This window comes from Tiliqua scincoides, chromosome 1 (genome assembly GCF_035046505.1).
Source record: "Tiliqua scincoides isolate rTilSci1 chromosome 1, rTilSci1.hap2, whole genome shotgun sequence".
Classification (NCBI taxonomy): domain Eukaryota; kingdom Metazoa; phylum Chordata; class Lepidosauria; order Squamata; family Scincidae; genus Tiliqua; species Tiliqua scincoides.
This window is the reverse complement of record NC_089821.1, coordinates 203132418-203153528: the sequence shown is the minus strand read 5'-3', so window position 1 is coordinate 203153528 and position 21111 is coordinate 203132418. Positions and strand designations below refer to the sequence as shown.

The following is a 21111-nucleotide window of genomic DNA, read 5'->3' as shown; positions in this document are numbered from 1 at the left end:
CGGTCTGTGATTATTGCATCAAACTGCACCCCCTTCCTCCAAATGGGTTTTGATGCATCCGAAACGAATATATCAAGGTAGCATTTCTCCAAACCATACTGGCGAAGATTGGCTCTGATATTCTCATCAGGTCCTCTCCACTTTTGGTTCTTCCTGCTAGCTTTACCTTCATTTGGGGTGGAAAGTGACAAAAACTAAGTCAATTTCATGTAACATTGGATTAAAATTCTGCCTTCTGGTTTTTCATCCCTTTATGCCATTTACTTACGTCCCTTTTGTACAAACACCTTTGGCAAACACCTCTAAGTTTAAATTTATTGCACGAACATATCTCCTAAATACTAATAGCCACATGCCATCTAAAATTAATACAAGGTATTTAAATATATTCTGTAAGTAGTTCAATATAAACAATTATAAAATTGTTGTTTTTTTGAATAAATTTTAAAACAACACAGCTGCAGCTATACTTAAGAGTTGTTTTGCACATTCAAAAGAAGCAGGAGCAGGAGCAAGTTTACAGAGGAAGCCAGGAAAGAGGAAATACATCCATCTTCCCTCAGATGATCTGTGTGAGCTTCGCACACATCTGGAGTTCCTGTGTTCTTCTGCATGAGCTACATAGTTGTGTGGACCTCACACATCTCGTTGCAGGAGATGCAAAAGTCTCCTCTTAGCACAATGCGAGTGTGAGAAAAGGAAATGCAACAATAGTTTACAGGAGTTTACATGCAGGTTCAAACAGGCTCTAAAGCAGAAATTTTCTCTGGATGGCGTACGGGGGGGGGCCTCCATATTCACAGATCCCATTGCCTCAGATTCATTTATTTGTGGATTGGGTCCAGCCCACAGCCAGCATGTGCCCCCCTGCATGTGCCTCCTCCAGTGCCTCCCCTCGCCTCTGGAGGGACTTCTAAGCCCAGCAGATGCTGAGGATATCCATTCCCAGCCTCTGTCAAACTCAGACTGAGCTCTTAGGCTAAAAAAAGCAACTTACGGTTCTGTGAAACTAGAAATCACATTATTCGAGCAGCTGAGCTCAGACTAAGCCCAGCAGAAGCTGGGGACAGATGTCCACAGCCTCTGCTGAGCTCAGAAAGCCCTCCAGAGGCAAGGGGAGTGGCCCCTGGACCGTGAGAACAGGCATTCATCCTTATTCGCAGTTTCAGTTATCTGTGTGTGTGTGTTCCGGAACGGAACCTCCACGGATAAGGGGGCACGCCTGTACTTTAAGGAAATCTCATATTGTCAATGTAAATGATCTAAAGATGATGAAAAGTGCCTTCCAAATAAAACATTTTAGAAAATAAATGCATACATTTGGTATTATGGCTGGGGTTTTAGACGTGCCCAACCACATAACTCAATGTGGGAAGTCTGACATTTGTTGATACATTTACCTTGAATGTATGTGGCATTAGCCACTGAAATGCCAAAATGAATCAAATATAAGTCCTAAGAAGAGTGGCTCCATCAACTGAGTTATTTAGAGCTGTTGGTGCTGATAATCCACTATAGCCAGGATTGAATAGGATGATCTATGTGGAGCAGGTAAGTGAACAACCTGCACTTACCAAGCTAGGACAAGATGGATTTTGCTTCTTTTCTATGATACTTCCCTGCTTGGCTACCATATGCTAAATCAGGGGGTCTTAACCTATGGTCCGTTTTTCTGTGAAGGGGATCCCTACAACCATTCACCCAAAGATGTGCAGCCTTTTAGCTCGGTTAACCCGGAAGTCAGTGATGACATCATTGCCAACTGCTGGGAAGATACTGCCAAACCACTGAGCGGAGTGCCCAGCAGTGCTCATTCTTAGAGGGAATACTGATCCCTAGTGTTCATCAGATTCTCAAAAGGGACCACGACCTGAATAAAACGAAGAACCACTGGGCTAAATAATTACATTATCACTATCCAGTTCTGAAAAGAACATACCCAATCCATGTACTGTGCTATAATCTATATCTGTTCCACATACATATGCTCCAAAGTGTGCTGAGGCTATAAGAAGTCCACCTGCAAAGCAAAGAAAGGAAGCAAATTATACAGCTTGCAGTTGACAAAGCAACTATTTCATAGAATCATAGAGTTGGAAGAGATCCACAAGGTCATCTAGTCCAGCACTTCCCTGTAGCAGGAAATCCTTCTCCTAGTATCTTCACTAGCTCCCTTGGTCATTGGTTCCACTGCTGAACCACTCCTACCATTAAGAATTTCTTCCTGGTATCCAACCAGAATCTCCTACTTGTACCCAATTTGATCTCATTCTACTCCCAGAGGCAGCCGAGAACAATTTGTTTCTTCTATATGACAGCCCTTCAGGTATTTGAAAAGTGCTATCATGTCCCCCCTCTGCCTAAGGCGCGTGACTAGAATTGGAGACAGTATTCCAGGTGAGGAATGACCGATGCAGACTAAAGTGCATTTGGGAACGCAACAGCAAAAGACATTTGATACAAGTACTTCACATTAGGGACATCAGGTTTTTTTAAGTCTGAACACTGAAAAAGTCAGATATATTCCAGTTCTGATAATGATTTAAACCAGCAGTTCTCAAACTCTCGTGTAGAGTTTGAGCCGCTCCAACTGTTTGTGGAGGTGGGGAAATGGTGGTAATGCAATTCACAGCATCCACCATGGCCAGGGACAAGGGGGCATTTTTTAACTCACCTTCAGCAGTGCCCGCCTCCGGGGGAGGGGGTCCAAGGAGCCCTGCAGAAGTCTCTACAGGGCTCCCCGTGCCTCAGAATGTCTAAAAACAGCAATCGTACCACTTCCGATTTCACAATCGCAACCTAAAAGTGGGTCATGATAGCTATTTTTAGACATTCTGAGGTGCAGGGAGCCCTGCAGAGAGCTTCAAGGGGCTCCCCGCACACCCTGGTGGCCAGCACTGGCAGAAGTGAGTTTTTAAAAAGCCCCTTTGTCCCCAGTGGTGGTGCAATCCTGGGGATTGCGTCACCACCATCCCCCACCCCGCCCCTTTAGGGGCTGGAGACAGGGCTTCCCAGGCTGGTGAGTTGTGACCCACCAGTTTGAGAACCCCTGAATTAATCAAATCACACCAAGAACTGCACATAGATCAGCTATTTCTCCTTTAGATTTCTAACTAATGAATAAATTTTGTCAGTATCACGTTAACATTCACAAAAATGTCCCAACTGTAGTCTCTCAAGCATGTTCTCTTTTTCATGAAAGATCATTTTATTTATTTCTTACAGTATTTATATACTGCCTTTCTCATAGATTCAAGGTGATTTACATAGGCAGGCTAGTCATAGACTCCATTTTTTCAATGGGGTTCTTACAAGTATTGTTCTATGAGAAAGACTCATTGAACCTTTCATTTCTCCAGGTGTTTCTTTCATATCATTTGAAGATGGTGAAGGGTCAATGACATATTAAAAGCAGCAGCCTTGGATACTAACACACTAGGACAAATGCTAGTGATGCACTTGGGAAGACTTTCAAAGTAGAGTTGGAAGAAGACAGTCTGGTCAAATGCTCCCTACTGCACAGGTTATCTGTGCCTGCAGCTGCAAAATTTATCATCGGAAAAAGCTAACTTTAAATGATACATAAACTCAGAAAGTGTAATATATTTGATATGGAACAAATCAAATACGAACACAGCTGAGGACATAAGAACATAAGAAGAGCACCGCTGGATCAGGCCAAAGGCCCATCTAGTCCAGCTTCCTGTATCTCACAGTGGTCCACCAAATGTCCGACAGTTCATGACAAGCAGATTGGAATAAAATCTGTTGTTAACTGAAAGCATTTCTTACGCATTCACTATTGTTACAAGTAGAAGTACTAGAGGTTTTTCTTACGAGGCCGGTTTGGATGATACTCTTTCTGCCAAACCAGGCCCAAGCAATTAACAATGTGTATGCATACACCCTGATCCCTCCCTTCTACGAGAATTTCTTCAATCTCACAAATTTAGTAATACACACAGATAGAGGTGATTGTTTCTGGTGACTAAGATAGGTTTACAGCTTAAGTCTTACTAAACACAATGAGCTTACTTCTGAGTAAAATAAATACCACTGTTTTCAAATGCCTCTACACAGAAACTCAAACAGAGTTGAGAGCATTGGTCCAGGACATACACACGCATGTTACCATGAGTGAACATGTGTTTCATTATATGGGACCAGTTCAGTGGCAAGAGTATCTTCCCAACTGGCCCACAGTTTTCACGAAGAGGCAAAAATATCCTGCATTAAGTCAACAAAGGAAAAACTACACACAAAACCAAAAGGCTAGAATCAAAGTGGAATACTTCATTCTCACTGAATTAAGCACATCCTTACATTTATTCCCCTGAATTCAGCAGGATGAAAGCATTTAAACTTTGTGGACTGTGTGTGCCGAATTTGTTATTATTCTTTCCATTTTTAAAAGTTCAGTTAAAACGGTGCCTGTTCCAGAGATTTTCATTTCCTTGTTTCCATTTAGCTGAACTAAGAAATCCTTATGTGAACACACAGCAACTACAAAGGCCAACTTTCATGCATCATTTTTCACAGGTTTAGAAGATGCTCTGGGTGGAATGAAAGTTTTCATTTACTCTCATTCTTGTACAATATCATCAATCAAAAGGGACTCCTGTGAAAAGCGCATTAAGAACTAACGGTATTCGCATTACATCTTGAGCAGCTGCTACTCTGCTGTTCCATAATACAGAGGATGACAACAAATATTTTTTTTTTATATTCATTTCTCTATTCTTATTCTGGTGAGTCTTCTGATCAGTAAGCCCTCAAGTCAGAGACTGAGTTACATAAAACAAGACAGAAACAAACAGAATATGTAAAGCTACAATTAAAAAAGAGACTGAACAAAGAAACACGGCAGAAGTAAAATTCAAAAGAGCAGATGAATCAATGAAAAAAAACAAAGCAAAACATTTTATATCACCTGCTGTAATGCCTGGGGCAGATTGATCACCACCCATCTTATTTCAGTTGGTGAAGAAACCCAGAGAATATGGGAAAAACCCTGAAAGTCAGGACAGATGCCCATTTAGTCCAGTATCCTGTTTTCCACAGTGATCCACCATCTGCCTCTAAGAAACCCACAAGCAGAAAAGAAAGCCATACTTCTCTCCTATCATTGCTCCCTGCAACTGGTATTCAAGACCTCCACAGGAAAGTTCATGTGGTAGCTCCCAAGGTACATGTCTTCCAGCCTGTATTAATGTTGTTCTATTTCACCAGACCTTCAGTTCCTTGATTTTCTGTTTCAGATTACAGTGCTAACTGACTGCTTCTTGGTTTTTTTTTTTTTTTGTCTGCTGACTTTTTACTTCCTTTTCAGTAAAACTTCTGAATTATTATCGTTGTTTGTTAGCTTTTCATGTAAGCTGCCTTGGACTTTCTTTAAACAGAAAAGTGGAGTAAATATTTCCGAAATAAATAGCAAATATGAAACAATCCTTCAGGTTCCCAGGCCATAGGTCCTGTGAAGGAAGCACCAGCACTTTGGCTTGGACAGGAAATTGATTGGAAACCGGGGCAGCTGTTCAAAGAACTGGTGAGATTATTCTTTAATTTCACTTCTCAGTAATCACCACCCTAATAAGACTTCGCACTAAATACAATGCTGTAGACCAGATTGTGTAACTCTTGCTAGTGAACCAAAAGACACTCAGGCCGCAAACCTATGCACATCTACTAAGAAGTAAATCCCATTATAGTCAATGAGGTTTGCTCCCAGGAAAGTATGGATAGGATTGCAGCCTTAAGCAAGCAACACAATAATACTTATTTCAACTGATTGCCTATATACTTGAGTCTATCTTCACATCTAGGGCTTTTCTTTATTCACCTTCCCACCCCAGCAAAAGTATTCCATAAGTAAAAATGGGCTTCATGGGCAACAGTGGGGGGGGGGATAAATTGATTACAGATACCCCCTCTCCTGCATTCACCAGACAGGGGTGCTATGAAATATGACAGCTCTGTTGCATCAAGGTGGCTTTAGTAAGCCAAGGACTTATGCAGTGGTTCTGGTCAACTACAGCCAGGCCCCCTGAATCTGCAGTTCTGGTATCGGCGGTTTCACTTATTCATGGATACGCACCCCCCTTGCACCCATTACAAGTACCTTTGTTTACTGTAGTAGCACTATTTCCTGCTTCCTATCTCTGCACTCTCTGTGCGACTACAAAGTATGCAGGCTTGTTGACTGAACGTTTGCAGGGGAGGGGGAAATCTGCACAGATACAGGTGCCTATACACAATTTAAAATTCTATCTGTATTTTATAATTATTGTTCTAATAGAGTCAATAGTTACAAATCTACATAAAAAGGTCAGATTTCTGTCTTCCCAGTGTTTCTGATGGAACTCCAAACTTTCTGCGGTCTTCCATTTTACTGACATCATCAGAGTACCATTCACCCCTAAAACCGCAATGCAACTGATGTACTCTTTTGGTTTAATCTGAGTGCAGAAAGAAAGATTTTATTGATTCTCTGTCTTTTCAGCTCTCCCACCTCTCTGTGAACAAAATTCTCCACGTAAGATAAAATAAAAAAGGTCAAGCAAGGAATACAAATTCCATTTAAAATGCACCAGCACGTTGATGCTAATTTCAGTAGGCTTCAGACAGTTAAGAAGTAGAGGCACAAATACATCTGCACATTTCCACTGTGATGTATGAAGAGATATACGTGTAGGGAAGATGCACTGAAGCTTGTGGTTCTTCACTACAAAAATGCCCATCGGACATGACAGAAGAACCATAAAAACAGACATACAAGGAACTTCCACTTTTAAAATGTGTCTGAAGTGAATTTTGTTTTGCTTGCTATAAAGAAGCATGCAGAGTAATCAGTAACCTTAAGTCAGATCTCCATCAAAACTTAAAACTAGTTCATATTGTTTCCCTTGCAAAGCCTAAGAACTGGGGATGGGGGGGGGGGGAGAGATGGAACTAATAGAGAATTTTCAATACATTCACAAAAACAAAATTATCAGCAAGCCTTCTGGAACCCATAACAGTTTATCACCAGAACTGTCTGTTTTTGCTGATAATGACATAAAAACCATGAAATACTACATTTTGGTATTTACCAGAGATTAAAATAATTACTTTTCCAGTTAGAAATAATGCTGTGGCTACATTTTATCATAGGTATCACCTACCTAGTACAGTCGTACCTGTCGTCTGCGGGGGTTCCGTTCCTGGAACACCTGCAGATGCTCAAACCCGTGGATAATCAAATCTGCAAGTCTTCACACATAAAACCCTCTGAACACAACTGGAGCAGAGCTGCCTGCTGCCTCCCAGCCCTCAGAATGACTTCTAAGGCCTCTGCGAGGGCCTTAGAACATCACTTCTGATTTTTGTTGAAAAACCAGGAGGTGACATTTCAAGGCTTTAGAAGGCCTTCAGAGGGGCAGGGAGCTCTGCTCCAGCTGCATCCGGAGGGTACAGATTGGGCCATGTTTGGCTCAACATGGGTCAGGGGACCCATGCTGAGTCAGATCTATGAATAAAAAATCTGCAGATAAGAAGGCTCGATCTGCACACTTTTAGAGTTTTTAAAATTATAAGAATGAGAACTTGGAATAAAAACACATCACAGCTTTCTGCCTCTTTCAAATCACGAAATCTGCAAAAAAAAAAACCCATTTTCAAACAGCATTTTCAAAAAGTATCTTGGAAAACATTTTTTTTTATTTCACAAAAAAAGTTTTACAGACACTACTATGCAACCCATATAACCAGGATTAAAGCTCCCCCTACTGGAATATTATAGGCAGCCCATTAAAGGAATAAAATGTGCTGTTTTCTACCTGCTTAGAGAATATAGTAACGCAATGAAGAAAGCCCATCCTACCCTGAACATCGCACTTCCAGGTGTGCACCTCTCCCATTTCTTTGTCTGCATAAGTCTTCCTTTCAAAAAATCTTTCTAGCTGCCTTTTATCAAAGTAGTAAAAGGCAAAAAAGATTGGAAAACAGCCACAATTCCCATAGTCAGTGAACTCCTCAGGAAAACAGGGAAGAATCAAGCAGGTATTGTTTTGTTTGAAAGCATACTCGCGTTCATGTGTTGTTCACAGCACAACGATGCTTGCAACGCTACTTCTAAACCTCAGGAATTTTCTGGGCCATTAAATAGGACTTCAGACAGGTCCTTTTCAAAGGTCCTTTGAAAAATCCTTGAAGATTTTTCTTCAATATAGAATAGAGAAACATTCTGGATTATAAGGTGAACACATACCAGAATAACTACGGGCCCAATCCTATCCAATTTCTGAGCACTGGTGCAGCCATAATGCAGCCTTGAGGTAAGGGAACAAATGTCCATACCTTGAGGAGGCCCCTGCGACTGTCCCACCACCACGGGATGGAGCACATGCCCACTGGCACAGGCTGCACCGGCAATGGAAAATTGGATAGGATTGAGCCCTAAGTCCTCGAAAGAACACTCTATATAAACTATTGCCCTGCCCTTCCCGACCCATAATGCATCAGTGCTTAGTTTCCAATGAAGAAGACGTTACACAGAGCAGTACAGTGAACCCTTGATTTACTGGACTAATAGGAGAAAGTTGTCCGTTAATGCCAGAAGTCTGTTAAACCTAAATGCATTTATAACAATGTCCCCGTGCATGCACACACTACAGATGACTAGTTTTTAAAAAGGGAGAAATTTGTTTTCTTATGTCTGTTAGATTGAGATCCATTAAATCAAGGGGTCATTGTACTTTGAAGCAGAGAGTACTACTCCACTTTCTCTCGTGTGTAAGTGGAAGATGGCAGAGCTTGCACCAAAAGTCTCTCTGACCTGCCTCAGAAACAGAATGAGAGCCAGGCACTGAAGGCTTCAGGGACAAGCAGTGAAATGGGCACTGATGCAGCAGCCAAGGTCCCAACAACAACAATAGTATTTATATACCGCTTTTCAAGAAAAAGTTCACAAAGCGGTTTACAGAGAATATCAAATATCTAATGGCTCCCTGTCCCAAAAGGGCTCACAATCTAAAAAGATGCAACACCAGCAGATAACCACTAGAAAAGACACTGCTGGGGTGAGGTGGGCCAGGTCCCAGAACACTGGCGCGTCGTTTGAAGACTGAACTACAGCCGCAACAAGACAAAGTGGAGAGTTAAAACCACATGAATATTTAAATCTACATTCACCCAAATGTCCTGGCAGAAGATCCAAAACGTTTCTCAGATGATCTAATAACTGGTTCTATTTATCACGCGGACACAACTTTGGGGTTAGAAGCAACTGAGGCTGGACTGGGCTAGTTAAGAGTTTTGAACTGGGCTAGTTAGAGCTGTGTATGAATCACATTTGAATTAACTATGATCTATGCCAGCGTCTCCAAACTGGAAAAGGAGACGTTCTGGAAAAGGCTTCCCTGGCGCGCGAATGGAACACTCCATTCCACCAGGAAGCCTCCTTACCATACTGCCGATCTCTCCCAAACTGCATGCAGGCCAGCCACGTCTGCTCGAAAATCTGGGCGCAAAGCCTGCTGGAATGACTGACCCCTGAAGTGGCTGGCAGGCACGCAGTTTGGGGAAAGATCGGCAGCATGGTAGGGAGGCTCTCCAGCGAAACAGTGTTCTGCTCACCCAAGGACGGATTCAGTCGTGCACCAGATCCAGCCTGCAGGACACAATAAGGAAAGCCCTGTTCTATTCAAATGAAATCTTAACAACAGTGCCTTCTAGATTTTCCTTTGACTTCTTTATAGGTTGGTCTGCACTGCCAACAAAGAAATACTGAGAATATGAGGAAGCAGCTGAATATATATATATGTAAACTTTACAAAGTCACAGTAAACAGAAGCAAACTGAAGACAAGGGGTGGAGGGAGAAGATACCTGTTCCCACAAATGGATCAAACACAATGTCATTTGGTTTTACTCTTCCATGGTTTGCCATGATAAAAGCCAAGCAGGCATCCATGCTTGTGTTTCCAATAAAATGTCTCCTTTTTACACTATATGATTCAATAAGATCCCTTTGTCCACTGGCAATCTGCAGAACACAAAAGGGGAGGGGTCGCAACAGGAATGTCTTATTGTGGTTATCAAGCACTACTGAAAATATTATTTATATACGTCTTTTCTAAGGATTATATTCTTTTAAGAAGCATATTTTTGCACAAGGTGGTTGCAACACATTTGTTAGGAAAAAAGAAGCAAATATGTCAGGTCACAATACTGAGCACCTAACTCAGGGCAGGAGGTCTAGTCTAGAGGGTACAGCTGCCATTATGCCCAAAGTTATCATCTGAAGATTGCCTGTCAAAGATCACCGGAAGTCCTGGGAGTGGCAAAACTTTGACAAGCTGAGCAGAGCTCTTTTGGGTGACAGCTAGAGAAGCCAGCTCTGAAGCTCTTTGTGTGGGAAGAGATGGCAGCCAGAATGGGACCAGACTGTGAGAAGATTCACTGGCACTGGAACATACTCAGTTCTTGAAAGACAGAACTTCTCTGTTCATTGTAAGAACTCCTTCAGGAGTTTAGAGAAAGCCTTCCCATGTAAACCGCCTTGAATAAAGCCAAAGCAGCAATCCAGTGGCCAGAAAGGCGGTATATAAATACCTGTTGTTGTTATTTATTATTATTATTATTATTATTAACAACACAATGAATACTTTAAGGCTGCAATTCTAGCCATAGTTTCCTGGGAGTTAGGTCCACTGAATTCCATGGAGCTTACTGTTGAGTTGACATGCTTAGGCTGTAAGATGATTTCTAGTCTAAACCAGGGGTGTCAAACTCATTTCATACCGAGGGCCGAATCGCATTTATGAGGAAAACAGAAAAAGGAAGGGGGGTTTTAGGGAAGGCTTTTTGGGGTCCCTGCTCTGCCAACCCCAGCTGCTAACTAAAGATGGGGAGAGAAGGGGAGAGAAAGGGGGGGGAGAAGGGAAAGAGTTCCAGTCGCAAGACGGTTACCTTTCCTGTAGAGCCAGTTGGAGCGGGGGGGGGGAGTCCTGTGGAGAGGACCCTCTGACACAACACAGATGTGTTGGTCCTTGGAGAGAGAGAACATGTGAGAGGAAGCCCTCACTTAAAAGGGGTTCGGAGACAGTGATGAGCTGGATGGTAGCTTGATTACTACCACACAGCAGGGTGCTTGGAGTATGTAAAACATTGAAAGAGCATCAGGATGTCAGTTATCAGCAAAATTCAATGGGATCTATGGCTGGCTTCCTAGATGGGGGAACTTAAACAATACAATGAATCAGCAACACAAGAAGGTAGTTCAAGTTTGCATACAGTACTTAAACAGTGATTGTGTTAAAACAATACAATGAATACAGTAATGTAGGAGACACTTAAACAGTGATTTAAGACACCAGACTTCCTACCATCATGTGTGACTATGGGGGTGGTGGTTGTGTAACCATGAGCTTGCGGCTTGACCAGAGTTCTGGAAATGTGGCCTGTGTGCTGGGTGAACAGTTTAGCCTGCATGATATTTTAGTCCATAGTAACATAACCAGATATAGAGAGAAAATCACAACTAAAAGGCAAAAGGGGATTTTCAAGTAACAATATGGGAGAGCCCAACTTTCGTGGGGGCTGTCCTTTTAGCAGTAACACCTCAGCACTGTTCAGCAGCTGAGAGCCTGAGGGCTGGATAAAAAGCTTCTGCAGGTCGCATCTGGCCCCCTGGCCTTACGTTTGACACCTCTGGTCTAAACTATCCTGTAGTGTAGTTGATGGTCTGCCTTGAATACGTTTTATATCTACAAAGCAAAAGTGCATACTTAGGAAACAGTAAAAGAACAACTACCCTGTGTTAAATGATCCTGAATATGCACTCTTGTTAAGAGAACTAAGAAATGCCTTACAAGATCAGATCAAGGCTAAGTTGTCCAGGATTCTTTGTGAATCTCCCAATAGCTGGCCAACACTAGCAGCACAATCCCAGGTATGCCTACTCTAGAACAAACCTGAGTTCACTCCCAGGTATGTAGGACTACATTCTAGGTGGCCCACTGGTTGATTAAAATCTGCCTTCTGCCAACCTTCGTTGTAATCTTGGGCTTTATGAATTCTCTTTGCAGTTTTCTAAAATATCAGCGATTAATTAAACTACTGGAAGAAATGTTATTTCCCATTGCCACACTACTCTCAGTCACCAAATTTCTCTAATGTAAGATTACCCTGTCTTGATGATTTTACATGCCAGTTAATTATGATTCTACTCACCCATCTACCAAAATATATATGAAGAGGCTGCTCAGGAATGTTGTTCGGATCCATCCCATAATCTTCTAGAAACCAAAAAATATGATCTGGCTTCTTCAAATTTACTCTTCCTTCAAATGGTAAAAACTCTAGAGACTATATAAAGGGGCGGGAGGAGAGAGAAAGGCATGAGAAAATACAACAAATACTGAAGCATATTCAGGCATATGAACTCCCTGAGGCAGTTCATGGCTGAACACAGTCACGTTCCGGCAACTCCTGCGACGTCGCTGGAACCAACCATATTGGCTTCTGCCTTTCCACTGGACCATTTCAGCAACGTGGAGAGGGGGGATTTGCTGCATGGGTAACAGTCTATCCTCCATATCTACTTTACCCAGGCTTCGCGCACTGGAGAGGACACTCTGTTCCAGAACACTATTCAGAGTGCGATACCATAGTCTTCCGAGACTGAAGGATGCCAACAAGACAAGACTGAAGCATAAAACAGGTGCTAGCTACTCAGTCAGAAGAATGACTAGAAAGTATCCAGGGACTAGAATGTATATATTTATACCATTTATATCGTACCTTTCAAGCAAGTGATATAAAAACCAAACACAAAATTTGCAACCCAATAAATCCAAACCATAAATAGCTGCAGACTGAGAAAGAACCACCTACATAAACTGAACTAGAAGCCTGGGTGAATAAAAGATCCTATATAAATAAATGAAGAAACCCTGCAGGTCCTAAGATATCATAAAAGCATCACACCTGAACCAGGCTCTGTGCCCCAAGAGATCTTATTTTTGATCTCACAGCAAAAACATCCCTGGACATATTGAGAGGATTAAAAGGTTCATGGAGGAAAAGGCTCTCCCTTGGGTACACTGTCCCAGGTCACATAAGGCTTAAAGAATAATGATCAGAACCTTAACTGGATCTGGACGCCAATACTTTCGACAGTGTGGGGACACAGTCTCCAGAAGTCCTGCGCTGGGCAAAACAGTGTAGTTGGAGACATTTTCTATGAAGTAGGCCTCTGGTGTTGATTGGCCCTGTGCTACACAGAGCACATTACTCCCAATGGCTACACTGGCGGTCAATCACAGACAGAATGAAAAGCTCTGTAATGAACTAGTACTAAAGGAAGTGGCATTCTGGGCACTCTGACTGCATGTAGTCAGTGCAGGTGCTACAAAAAGTGGGACTGGAGCTCCCCTCGATTCCAGAGGAGGTGCATGCAAGGGTGCGCACACGGGGGATAAGTGAGCCTACGGGTACAGATCTGCAGATGTGGGGACCCCTCGGTAGTTGCAAAAAGCACGCCTTTGAGGATGTGCTGTGTGATCATTTTCTCATCTCCGAACAACCACATTGCAACACATTTGGGATCAGAAGGGGCTGGTCTGGACAATGAGACAACAGACCCCACTCACATGTGATTAGGAACATGAGCATGCATGACCCTCCCCCAGCACACACACTCCTGGTGCATTCTTCTGCATTTTCAACCCCAGGGAGAAGTCATCCAAACAACCTCTCAATATTTAAATACTGAAAGCAGCCCCCCCCCCATGCACACACGCACAATTAAGAGCATGCAGCATGGTGTGCCAAGCAGATCCTGTGTGTTCATATCCTGCATCAATGCTGGTGGGATCACTCAGACATACAATACAAGCTGACCCGGTGAAGAATTTTGAGGGCACAAAAGCTGATTTAAAGGCAGCGCTGAAGAACCTCTCATTTTATACTGGAGTAACTACAGCCTACATCTACAGTAGCATAAAGGCAGATGGCCACTTGCCCAGTTATAAATGAATAATTTTGTACAGTGCAAGAACATGATGTGTGCACAACCTTGTGTTACTACGCTCAGTCACAGAACACATTTTAAAAATTATTTTGAAAGACTGAAGTTACTTACATCTATCCTTCGAACCTTCTCCTCCTGTGTTAGTGTTTTGTTAAAAGCATGAACCTTTATTTTGTATGTGAAATCTGACTGTAGATAGGGGGCCTAAAAAAAAAACCAGATTTAGTTAGAGTAGGGTGCAAAGATCTCTTAGGTACAATTGAGTAGTAGGCTCCAAAACAAGTTCTCTTACACACCATTTTCTCCACTGGGTAGTTCTTCAGGGAGGAGTGCAGCTCTTCTGTAGATTTTCCATGACCCCACAGTTCAAATATAGACCTGAAAACGTCATAACAAATTACATTCAACAATCCCTATATATTTTTCCAAGTTTACTTGGAGGTTTTCAGACTAAAAACCCTCAGACTGAACCATTTCAAAATGGAATGCATGTATTTGTTTGCATGATACACTAACTCTGCAAACCGATGCACACTTAGCTGTGAGTAAGCACCATAAAACACAGTGGGATTTATTTCTGAGTAAACATGCACAGGATTGCACTGACAGAGAAGGTGCTCTTTCAAGACTGCTGACTACATGCATAGTGTGGCCTTTGGCAGGCAAAGAGGAGATTTGTTCTGTGGTAGACTCCATTGTTTTACATGCATAAGACTTAAAATTCAATGCTGTTATCAATTAAAGTTTTGCAGATAACAGGGTTGGAGAAAGTCTTTTGCCCAAAACTTTGGAGAATCTTTGTCAATCAGCTTAAGCAGTATTGAACGAGATGGATCCAGGGCCAGCCCGTCTATGAGACAGCAGATTGGTAGAAAGAGCCCATCTCTGTCTGCCAAATGGCCTTCACTGTGCCTCTTTCCCCTTCCTTTCCCTAGATTTTTTAATCTAGAGAGGAACAGAGTAAAAGCAGAAATACAAAAAGGAAGAGAATGCCAGGCTAGAACATAGTAGAGTAGGAGGAGCAGAGACAGGGACCAGTGGCGTGGCTAATTAACATGTAGCCCAGTGCAGAGCTCAAAATGATGCCCCAGAAGTGATGTCACAATCGGAAGTGACATCACACCCAGGCTTTTTAAAAAGTGCAAAGTGGGAGGAAACCAGCCTCCTCCCCCCAGCAGTTCACCACCCACTTGATTTGCCAGCTACCCCCAGCCAGTGGCATAGCTAAGGCATCTATCTGCTACATGGAATCAAAGAAAATTTTGTAGCCCCCCCATGACAAAATCAAATTTAATTAAATAAATAAAAAGTGTACCCCTTATTGGTTAGGGACACTGTGCTGGGTGAAGAGGGATGGTTATTCTCTCGCTGCTAAATATAAGAGGAGCACTACTTGAAAAAAGTGCCTCTTTACCAGTTAGCAGGAGTAGCTATATTACGATACATGGAAATAAGAGCTGACTCATATTAACACCTTATTGGTTCCATGCAGTACGGTAATAACAGCTCATTGGCTCTCAGAACAATCAGTCTCACAGGTCAGTTTTGAGTTAAGGATATTCACTTTTTGTTCCTCAAGACAGTTCTGTTTTCGTTTTCTGGTTAATTGGCCGTAACTTTTGATGGAATAAAGATATTCCAATGTGGTTTGTTTCATTGCATTCTGCGTTAAATAACTTTTCCAATGATATATAACATGATGGTATTATTCGTACATACCAAGATTTTCACAATTTTGGCCACTAGTGTCAAGCTCAGCTTGTTGCCCCCATAAAGCTTGTTGCCTGGTGCAACTGCTACCCCCTGCACCCCCTTAGCTACACTACTGACAGGGACATCATCAGGTAAGGGGGGAGGAACATTTCATATGCTGGGCTGGACCCAGATGTACCAACTGCTACTCCATACAAGACACCTTCATCAGTTCATATAAAGCTGTTACACTTTTAGCAACAGTTACCAACATCAACCAAAGTTATAGTTACAGAAAAAAATTAAAATTATTTTCTTATCCCAGAAATACCATAATTGTAATACTCAATATAAAATCAAACAAAAATGCCCCAGTTCATTGCTTAAAAAAAAGTTTTGCAGCACTTGAAAACCTTTTTAGCCTATCAACACAGCTGAGCCAGTGTAAGTGTGGTTTGAATAATTTTGGGAGCCTTCTCTTCATCATTGGGACCATAAAATGTGTTTCCCATGTTATGTTCCCTTTACATTTTAAATTAAATTACATGCATTGTCAATGTTTAGAAGTATATTTGTTTCTTTATGGAAAGTTGTATTTTTTCAGTGCTGCAAAAACAATATTTCAGTGAAATTTACACACAAGTAACAGTGCAATGGATATCAGTGAAATCTAGCAAGCACTGATGCTGTGCAGCATTGATCTCTATACAATGACACATGGACAAAGCACCATTAAGTGAAACATTAAGACGAGGACTTCCTTGTACAGATGATCTCTAAAGTCACACAATATTTACAGGGACCCAAATGGTGAACAAACTAGTGCCACGGAGCCTCAACCAACATGGCAAGCGTTTTTAGGCCCAAGTATGGACATCCACAGCAGCACAAGAGTCAAAGCTGCAGGGACAACCATTTTCTACTAAAATTCCAAAGGGAACGTCTCAGTGCCATGCGTAGGTCGAAGTTCTGGGCTAGCAGTCTTTAGGATGTAATGGAAGGAGCTAATATTGAGCACTGCTCCACCTCAACTCTTTGCGCCAAATAAACTGAACAGCACAGGATGAGCAGCGCAGTTATGGCTGTTTCAGCCCAGAGGACAGGGCTGTACGCCTACGACAGAGGAAGAACATAAGGAAGCTTTGTGCAGAGGCAGCAAAAGGGCCCTGTGTTTCCTATAAGCACAACCCTTACTTTGCACATACTGTCCGTTTCATTAGTCCTCTGGCCACCTCTTCAGAAGGCATACTAAGAATCCAAAATGGAGACTGAAACAAAGAAAAAAAGGGGGGGGTAATTATTCTAAACCAAAGGAATTGGAAAAAATATACAACACAATCCACCCAACTGCAGGATGCAGCACATGTCCCATTGGCACCAATATGCCAGTGCAGGAAAGCACTGACATAAGGGGTTAGGATTGCACCCTAAATGAATCAACCAGTGCCTGAAGCCCATCGGACTTACCCCTCTGCAGCCTCTCCTTTCCTTTCCTAATACACTCTGGGAAAAATTAACAATGCACCCTACAACAAGATGTGGGGACAAGTTTCTGCATGCTTGCCTGTCCCTTCAGTGGTGAAGACAGCCTTGGATCATTGTGACCACCCCAGGAGTCCTCTTGTCAATCCTTTCCCATAGGAGAAGGTGCCAGCTTGGATCATATTTGTTTTTCTATTTTTTCTGTGCTTTGTAACCTTCCACTGTCCCTCAAGCCTGAGTCAATGTTACAGAAAAAGAGCAGGCACCAACTCTGAGAATTTTAACGTCTTCCACAACATTCTTTCAAACCCATGGCAAGTCAGGCAATTGTGATGCTCTGCTTTGCTCCAGACCTTACAACCTGCTGAGCCAAACCTCTTACTGCTGCTTGTCACGTTGCATTGCTGGTCTTGCTGACAGGCAGTGGGGGTCCCATGTGTACCACCGGACACCACCTCAAGTATACCAGTGATAGAAGAAATACTGGTTTAAAACACATAAGATTTTGGCTTGGTGCCAATACACATATTTCACTAAACCAAGCTCAGAATAGTTAGAGTCCATTACATACATTTAGCCTCAATTCCTGTTGACTGCTGAATCGTCCACCATTGAGAGACACCAAAGCTGTTATTTCCTAAGAGAAAATATTACAGAAGACATGTATTTAAATGGTTCCAGAAAAAAGCAGATATCTTTAAATTCTAAATGTATTGCTTTACTATGACCAAAAAGGATTGCCAAAGACAAATTACTCAAAGAAGCAGCAAATTGGGACAAACTACAAAACATCAGCATAGAGGCTAAGAGCCTTCCAATGCAGCTACTCACCACAGGGAACTGCAGAGAACTGAGAAATTCCTGACATCCATGCCCATATCAAACGGTTCCACTCAAGGTATGGGGCCTAACTGTCTCTCCCCCTTCTGCAGCCTCCTGAAAATCTGCTCAAGATAAATGCTCAAGAGCCCTACCCAAATAGGATGGTACATGGCACAGAAAGAGATGGGCAAAATTCCGTTTCACTGCACCCTGGCTTCCCATGATCAGAAATGACTTCCTCTCATGCAAAAACTCCTTAGGATCCAAGCCACTGGACACAATCCAGTCAGTTATTCCAAAGGAAAATGTCCTTTTTAAATTAATGATATACGCAGCAAATCCTGCCGTGTTTACTTCAAAGCAAGCAAGCACAACTCTATTCAATGGGGCTTACTTAAGGTAAGTATACAGCCTTTACAAGGTGCTTATCTTGGTTGGAACACGTCCATTATGTTTTTCGTGCGAACAACAAAACATATACACTAAAAATGTAACATATAATAAGAAAAAAAACCTCCATTAAGTAATGAACCTAGAAACCCTGTTCAGGGCCAGTAGATAAAATTGGTTTATGTATATAACGTGTGATGGGTGAAACCATACAAGTGTCTCTGTTATGGGATCGCCTCTGATCCCATAGGTAACTGATAGGTTACTGATAGGTAACAAATTTTGCCTAGATCTGTTGGTTTCTTAGCCACTTGATTACTTTATCTGAGAATTCTACCTACTTTTACAGCTTCTGTGCAGAATTTGCTAATCCATACCATGTCTTCAGACACAGTAGTAGACAGTCAACAGACAATCCTAAAGTTATGATTCTTTTAAAGACCGCAACCAGGTTAGCGGTTCTCAAGCTGGTCTTACACTATAACCACAGGCAAACTACGTACTATACAGAAGGGGCCTAGGGCCCAAACCTATCCAACTTTCCAGCACTAATGCTGTCATGCCAACGGGTTGTGTGCTGCTGCGTTCTGAGGGAGGGTGGTGTCAGTTAGGGAGGGCTCTTCAAGGTAAGGGAACTTTTGTCCCCTTATCTTGGGTCTGCTTTGCAGCTGCATCAGTGCTGAAAAGTTGGATAGGATGGGGCCCCTAGTCCCATGGAAGTTAGTGGAACAAACCACACTTCAATTTTCTCACTAACGACTGGGAAACTTCCTTGGCTGAAGGTATTCCCTATTGTAACCAGAGAAGCCACAGTTCTGAATTCTGACATTTGCAAAATTCCCAACCAGATACTTGTTGTCTACACAAAGCCAGAATATTATGCCTGTTCTCATCCAAAAGGTCTGGGTGTAGATTCGCTTTGCGTCTCCATAAGCAAAAACGAGCAACTTAACAACATGCAGGGCTGTCATACCACTGCACAGAGAGCCAGAGTGCTGTGCTGCACATTTTTATCAGCACACCACCAACACAAGGGGAAAGATGTTCACATTGCAATCCTATGCAAAGTAGCATGTCTACTTTACCCAGGCTTCGCGCACTGGAGAGGACACTCTGTTCCAGAACCACCATTCAGAGTGCGATACCATAGTCTTCCGAGACTGAAGGATGCCAACAAAATCCTATGGTGATCCACACTGAGCACAGTGGGGCATGCTTCTGAGCAAACCCACTGAGCACAGGATTGCACTGCAAAAGGCTCCAGGCCACGTTGTAGTACCTGCAGTGCCATCTGGGTATATATCAGGGTTTGTGACCCTCAATGCTTTATGCACACTGATGCATGCTGGACAGGGGCATGGAAGCAGCAGGCCTCCTGGTTAAATGCAACATCTGCAGAGGCTTGAGAGCTCAATCCTACACCTGTTTACTCAGAAGTAAGTCCCTTTATTGTCAGTGGGGCTTACTCCCAGGCAAGTGTGGATAGCGTTGCGACCTTAGTTCAATCATATGCATGCCTACTCAGAAGAAAGTCCCATTGTAGCCAATGGGGCTTACTCCCAAAGTAAGTGTAGATAGGACTAAAGCCTTCGAGCCCGATCCAATGCATGTCTACTCAGAAGTAAGTCCCATTATAGTCAGTGGGGCTTACTCCCAGGCAAGCGTGGATAGCGTTGCGACCTTAGTTCAATCCTCTGCATGCCTACTCAGAAGTCAATCGGGCTTACTCCCAAGTAAGTGTGGCTAGGACTGCAGCCGGAGCCTGCGGCCAGCCCTCCTGCTCAGCCAGAGGAGGCAACTGTTGCCAGGAGGCTGCTTGCTGGGTGATGAGGACGCGCAGCAGCGCCCGCGCGGACTCACCGGGAGCCGGAATTCCAGGTGCTCCTGCGCCAAGAGGAGCAGGTAGCGCGTCAGCCCCGCGCCGGGCAGCGCCATCGCCTCGCCTCCCATCAGTCAGCCGGAGGTCCGCATGCGCGCTGCCCGCCCCAGAGGCGGAGCAGTAGTCGGCAGAGAAGGGGGGGGGGAGTCGGGCGAGAAGGAAATGAAGAGATGGGAGGGCGGGGAAGGAAGATAAAGGGGGGAAAGCGCAGCTCGCAGGGTGTTCTCTGCCCCGAGGAGAGGGCTGTGCAGAGGTGTTGGGGCTGCAGCGCAAAGCGATTAGTATTGTGCAGGGACTCAGGTGAGGCCACTTGCTGTCTCCTTTAGTGCTGATGCGTTTTCTTCCCGGGGGGAGGAGTGGGTGTTCCTTAGTTTCCCAGTTCAGTGGGAGATCTTTCCAAGCGGGTGCATTCAGGATGGAGCTACCCAGCTCTAGCCCTGGCTTGGTTCGGGGTCTGCTCTGTTGGCCTTACTCTGAGTACATCGCTTGCGTAAGTACTGATTAGCAGCACCACATCATTCATACTGCTGCCTGAGTAGCCTAGGAAATGAGCTACGCTTGTTGGAGCTGGAAATGGAGGCTTTCTTGAGCGGCTGGAGGTCATCTTCAGACAATGAATGGACCTGTGGCTTGAAAGCTCAGCATAGTGGTTAGCAGACACACACACACACACTTGCTAACTGTGCATCAGGGTGACCAGATTTTTTTTTTCCAGGGCATGTCCTCCTTTTTTTTAGCCTCATGTCCTGGAAAAGAACTTCCATGTCCTCCTTTTCCCTGTGAGCAGGCAGCGCACAGCCTTCTTGTAATTAGTAAATTATACGTAATAGTTTTAA

The 21111-nt window shown here is 43.2% G+C and overlaps 1 protein-coding gene across 1 annotated transcript in view; it reads right to left on the bottom strand.

Moving 5' to 3' along the window:
* TRMT11 (tRNA methyltransferase 11 homolog) overlaps positions 1–20340 on the bottom strand; it is a 30142-nt gene extending 9802 nt beyond the window's left edge. Inside the window, exons 1-9 of the mRNA XM_066611172.1 lie at positions 20257–20340; positions 17756–17821; positions 16897–16970; positions 14307–14388; positions 14122–14214; positions 12210–12344; positions 9864–10020; positions 1940–2020; positions 2–166 (exon numbers count right to left, since the gene is read on the bottom strand). Of these exons, the coding sequence (XP_066467269.1) occupies positions 2–166; positions 1940–2020; positions 9864–10020; positions 12210–12344; positions 14122–14214; positions 14307–14388; positions 16897–16970; positions 17756–17821; positions 20257–20331 (928 nt within the window). The 5' untranslated portion in view covers positions 20332–20340. The remainder of the gene's footprint in view (position 1; positions 167–1939; positions 2021–9863; positions 10021–12209; positions 12345–14121; positions 14215–14306; positions 14389–16896; positions 16971–17755; positions 17822–20256) is intronic.
* Between the last annotated feature and the right edge of the window lie 771 nt (positions 20341–21111).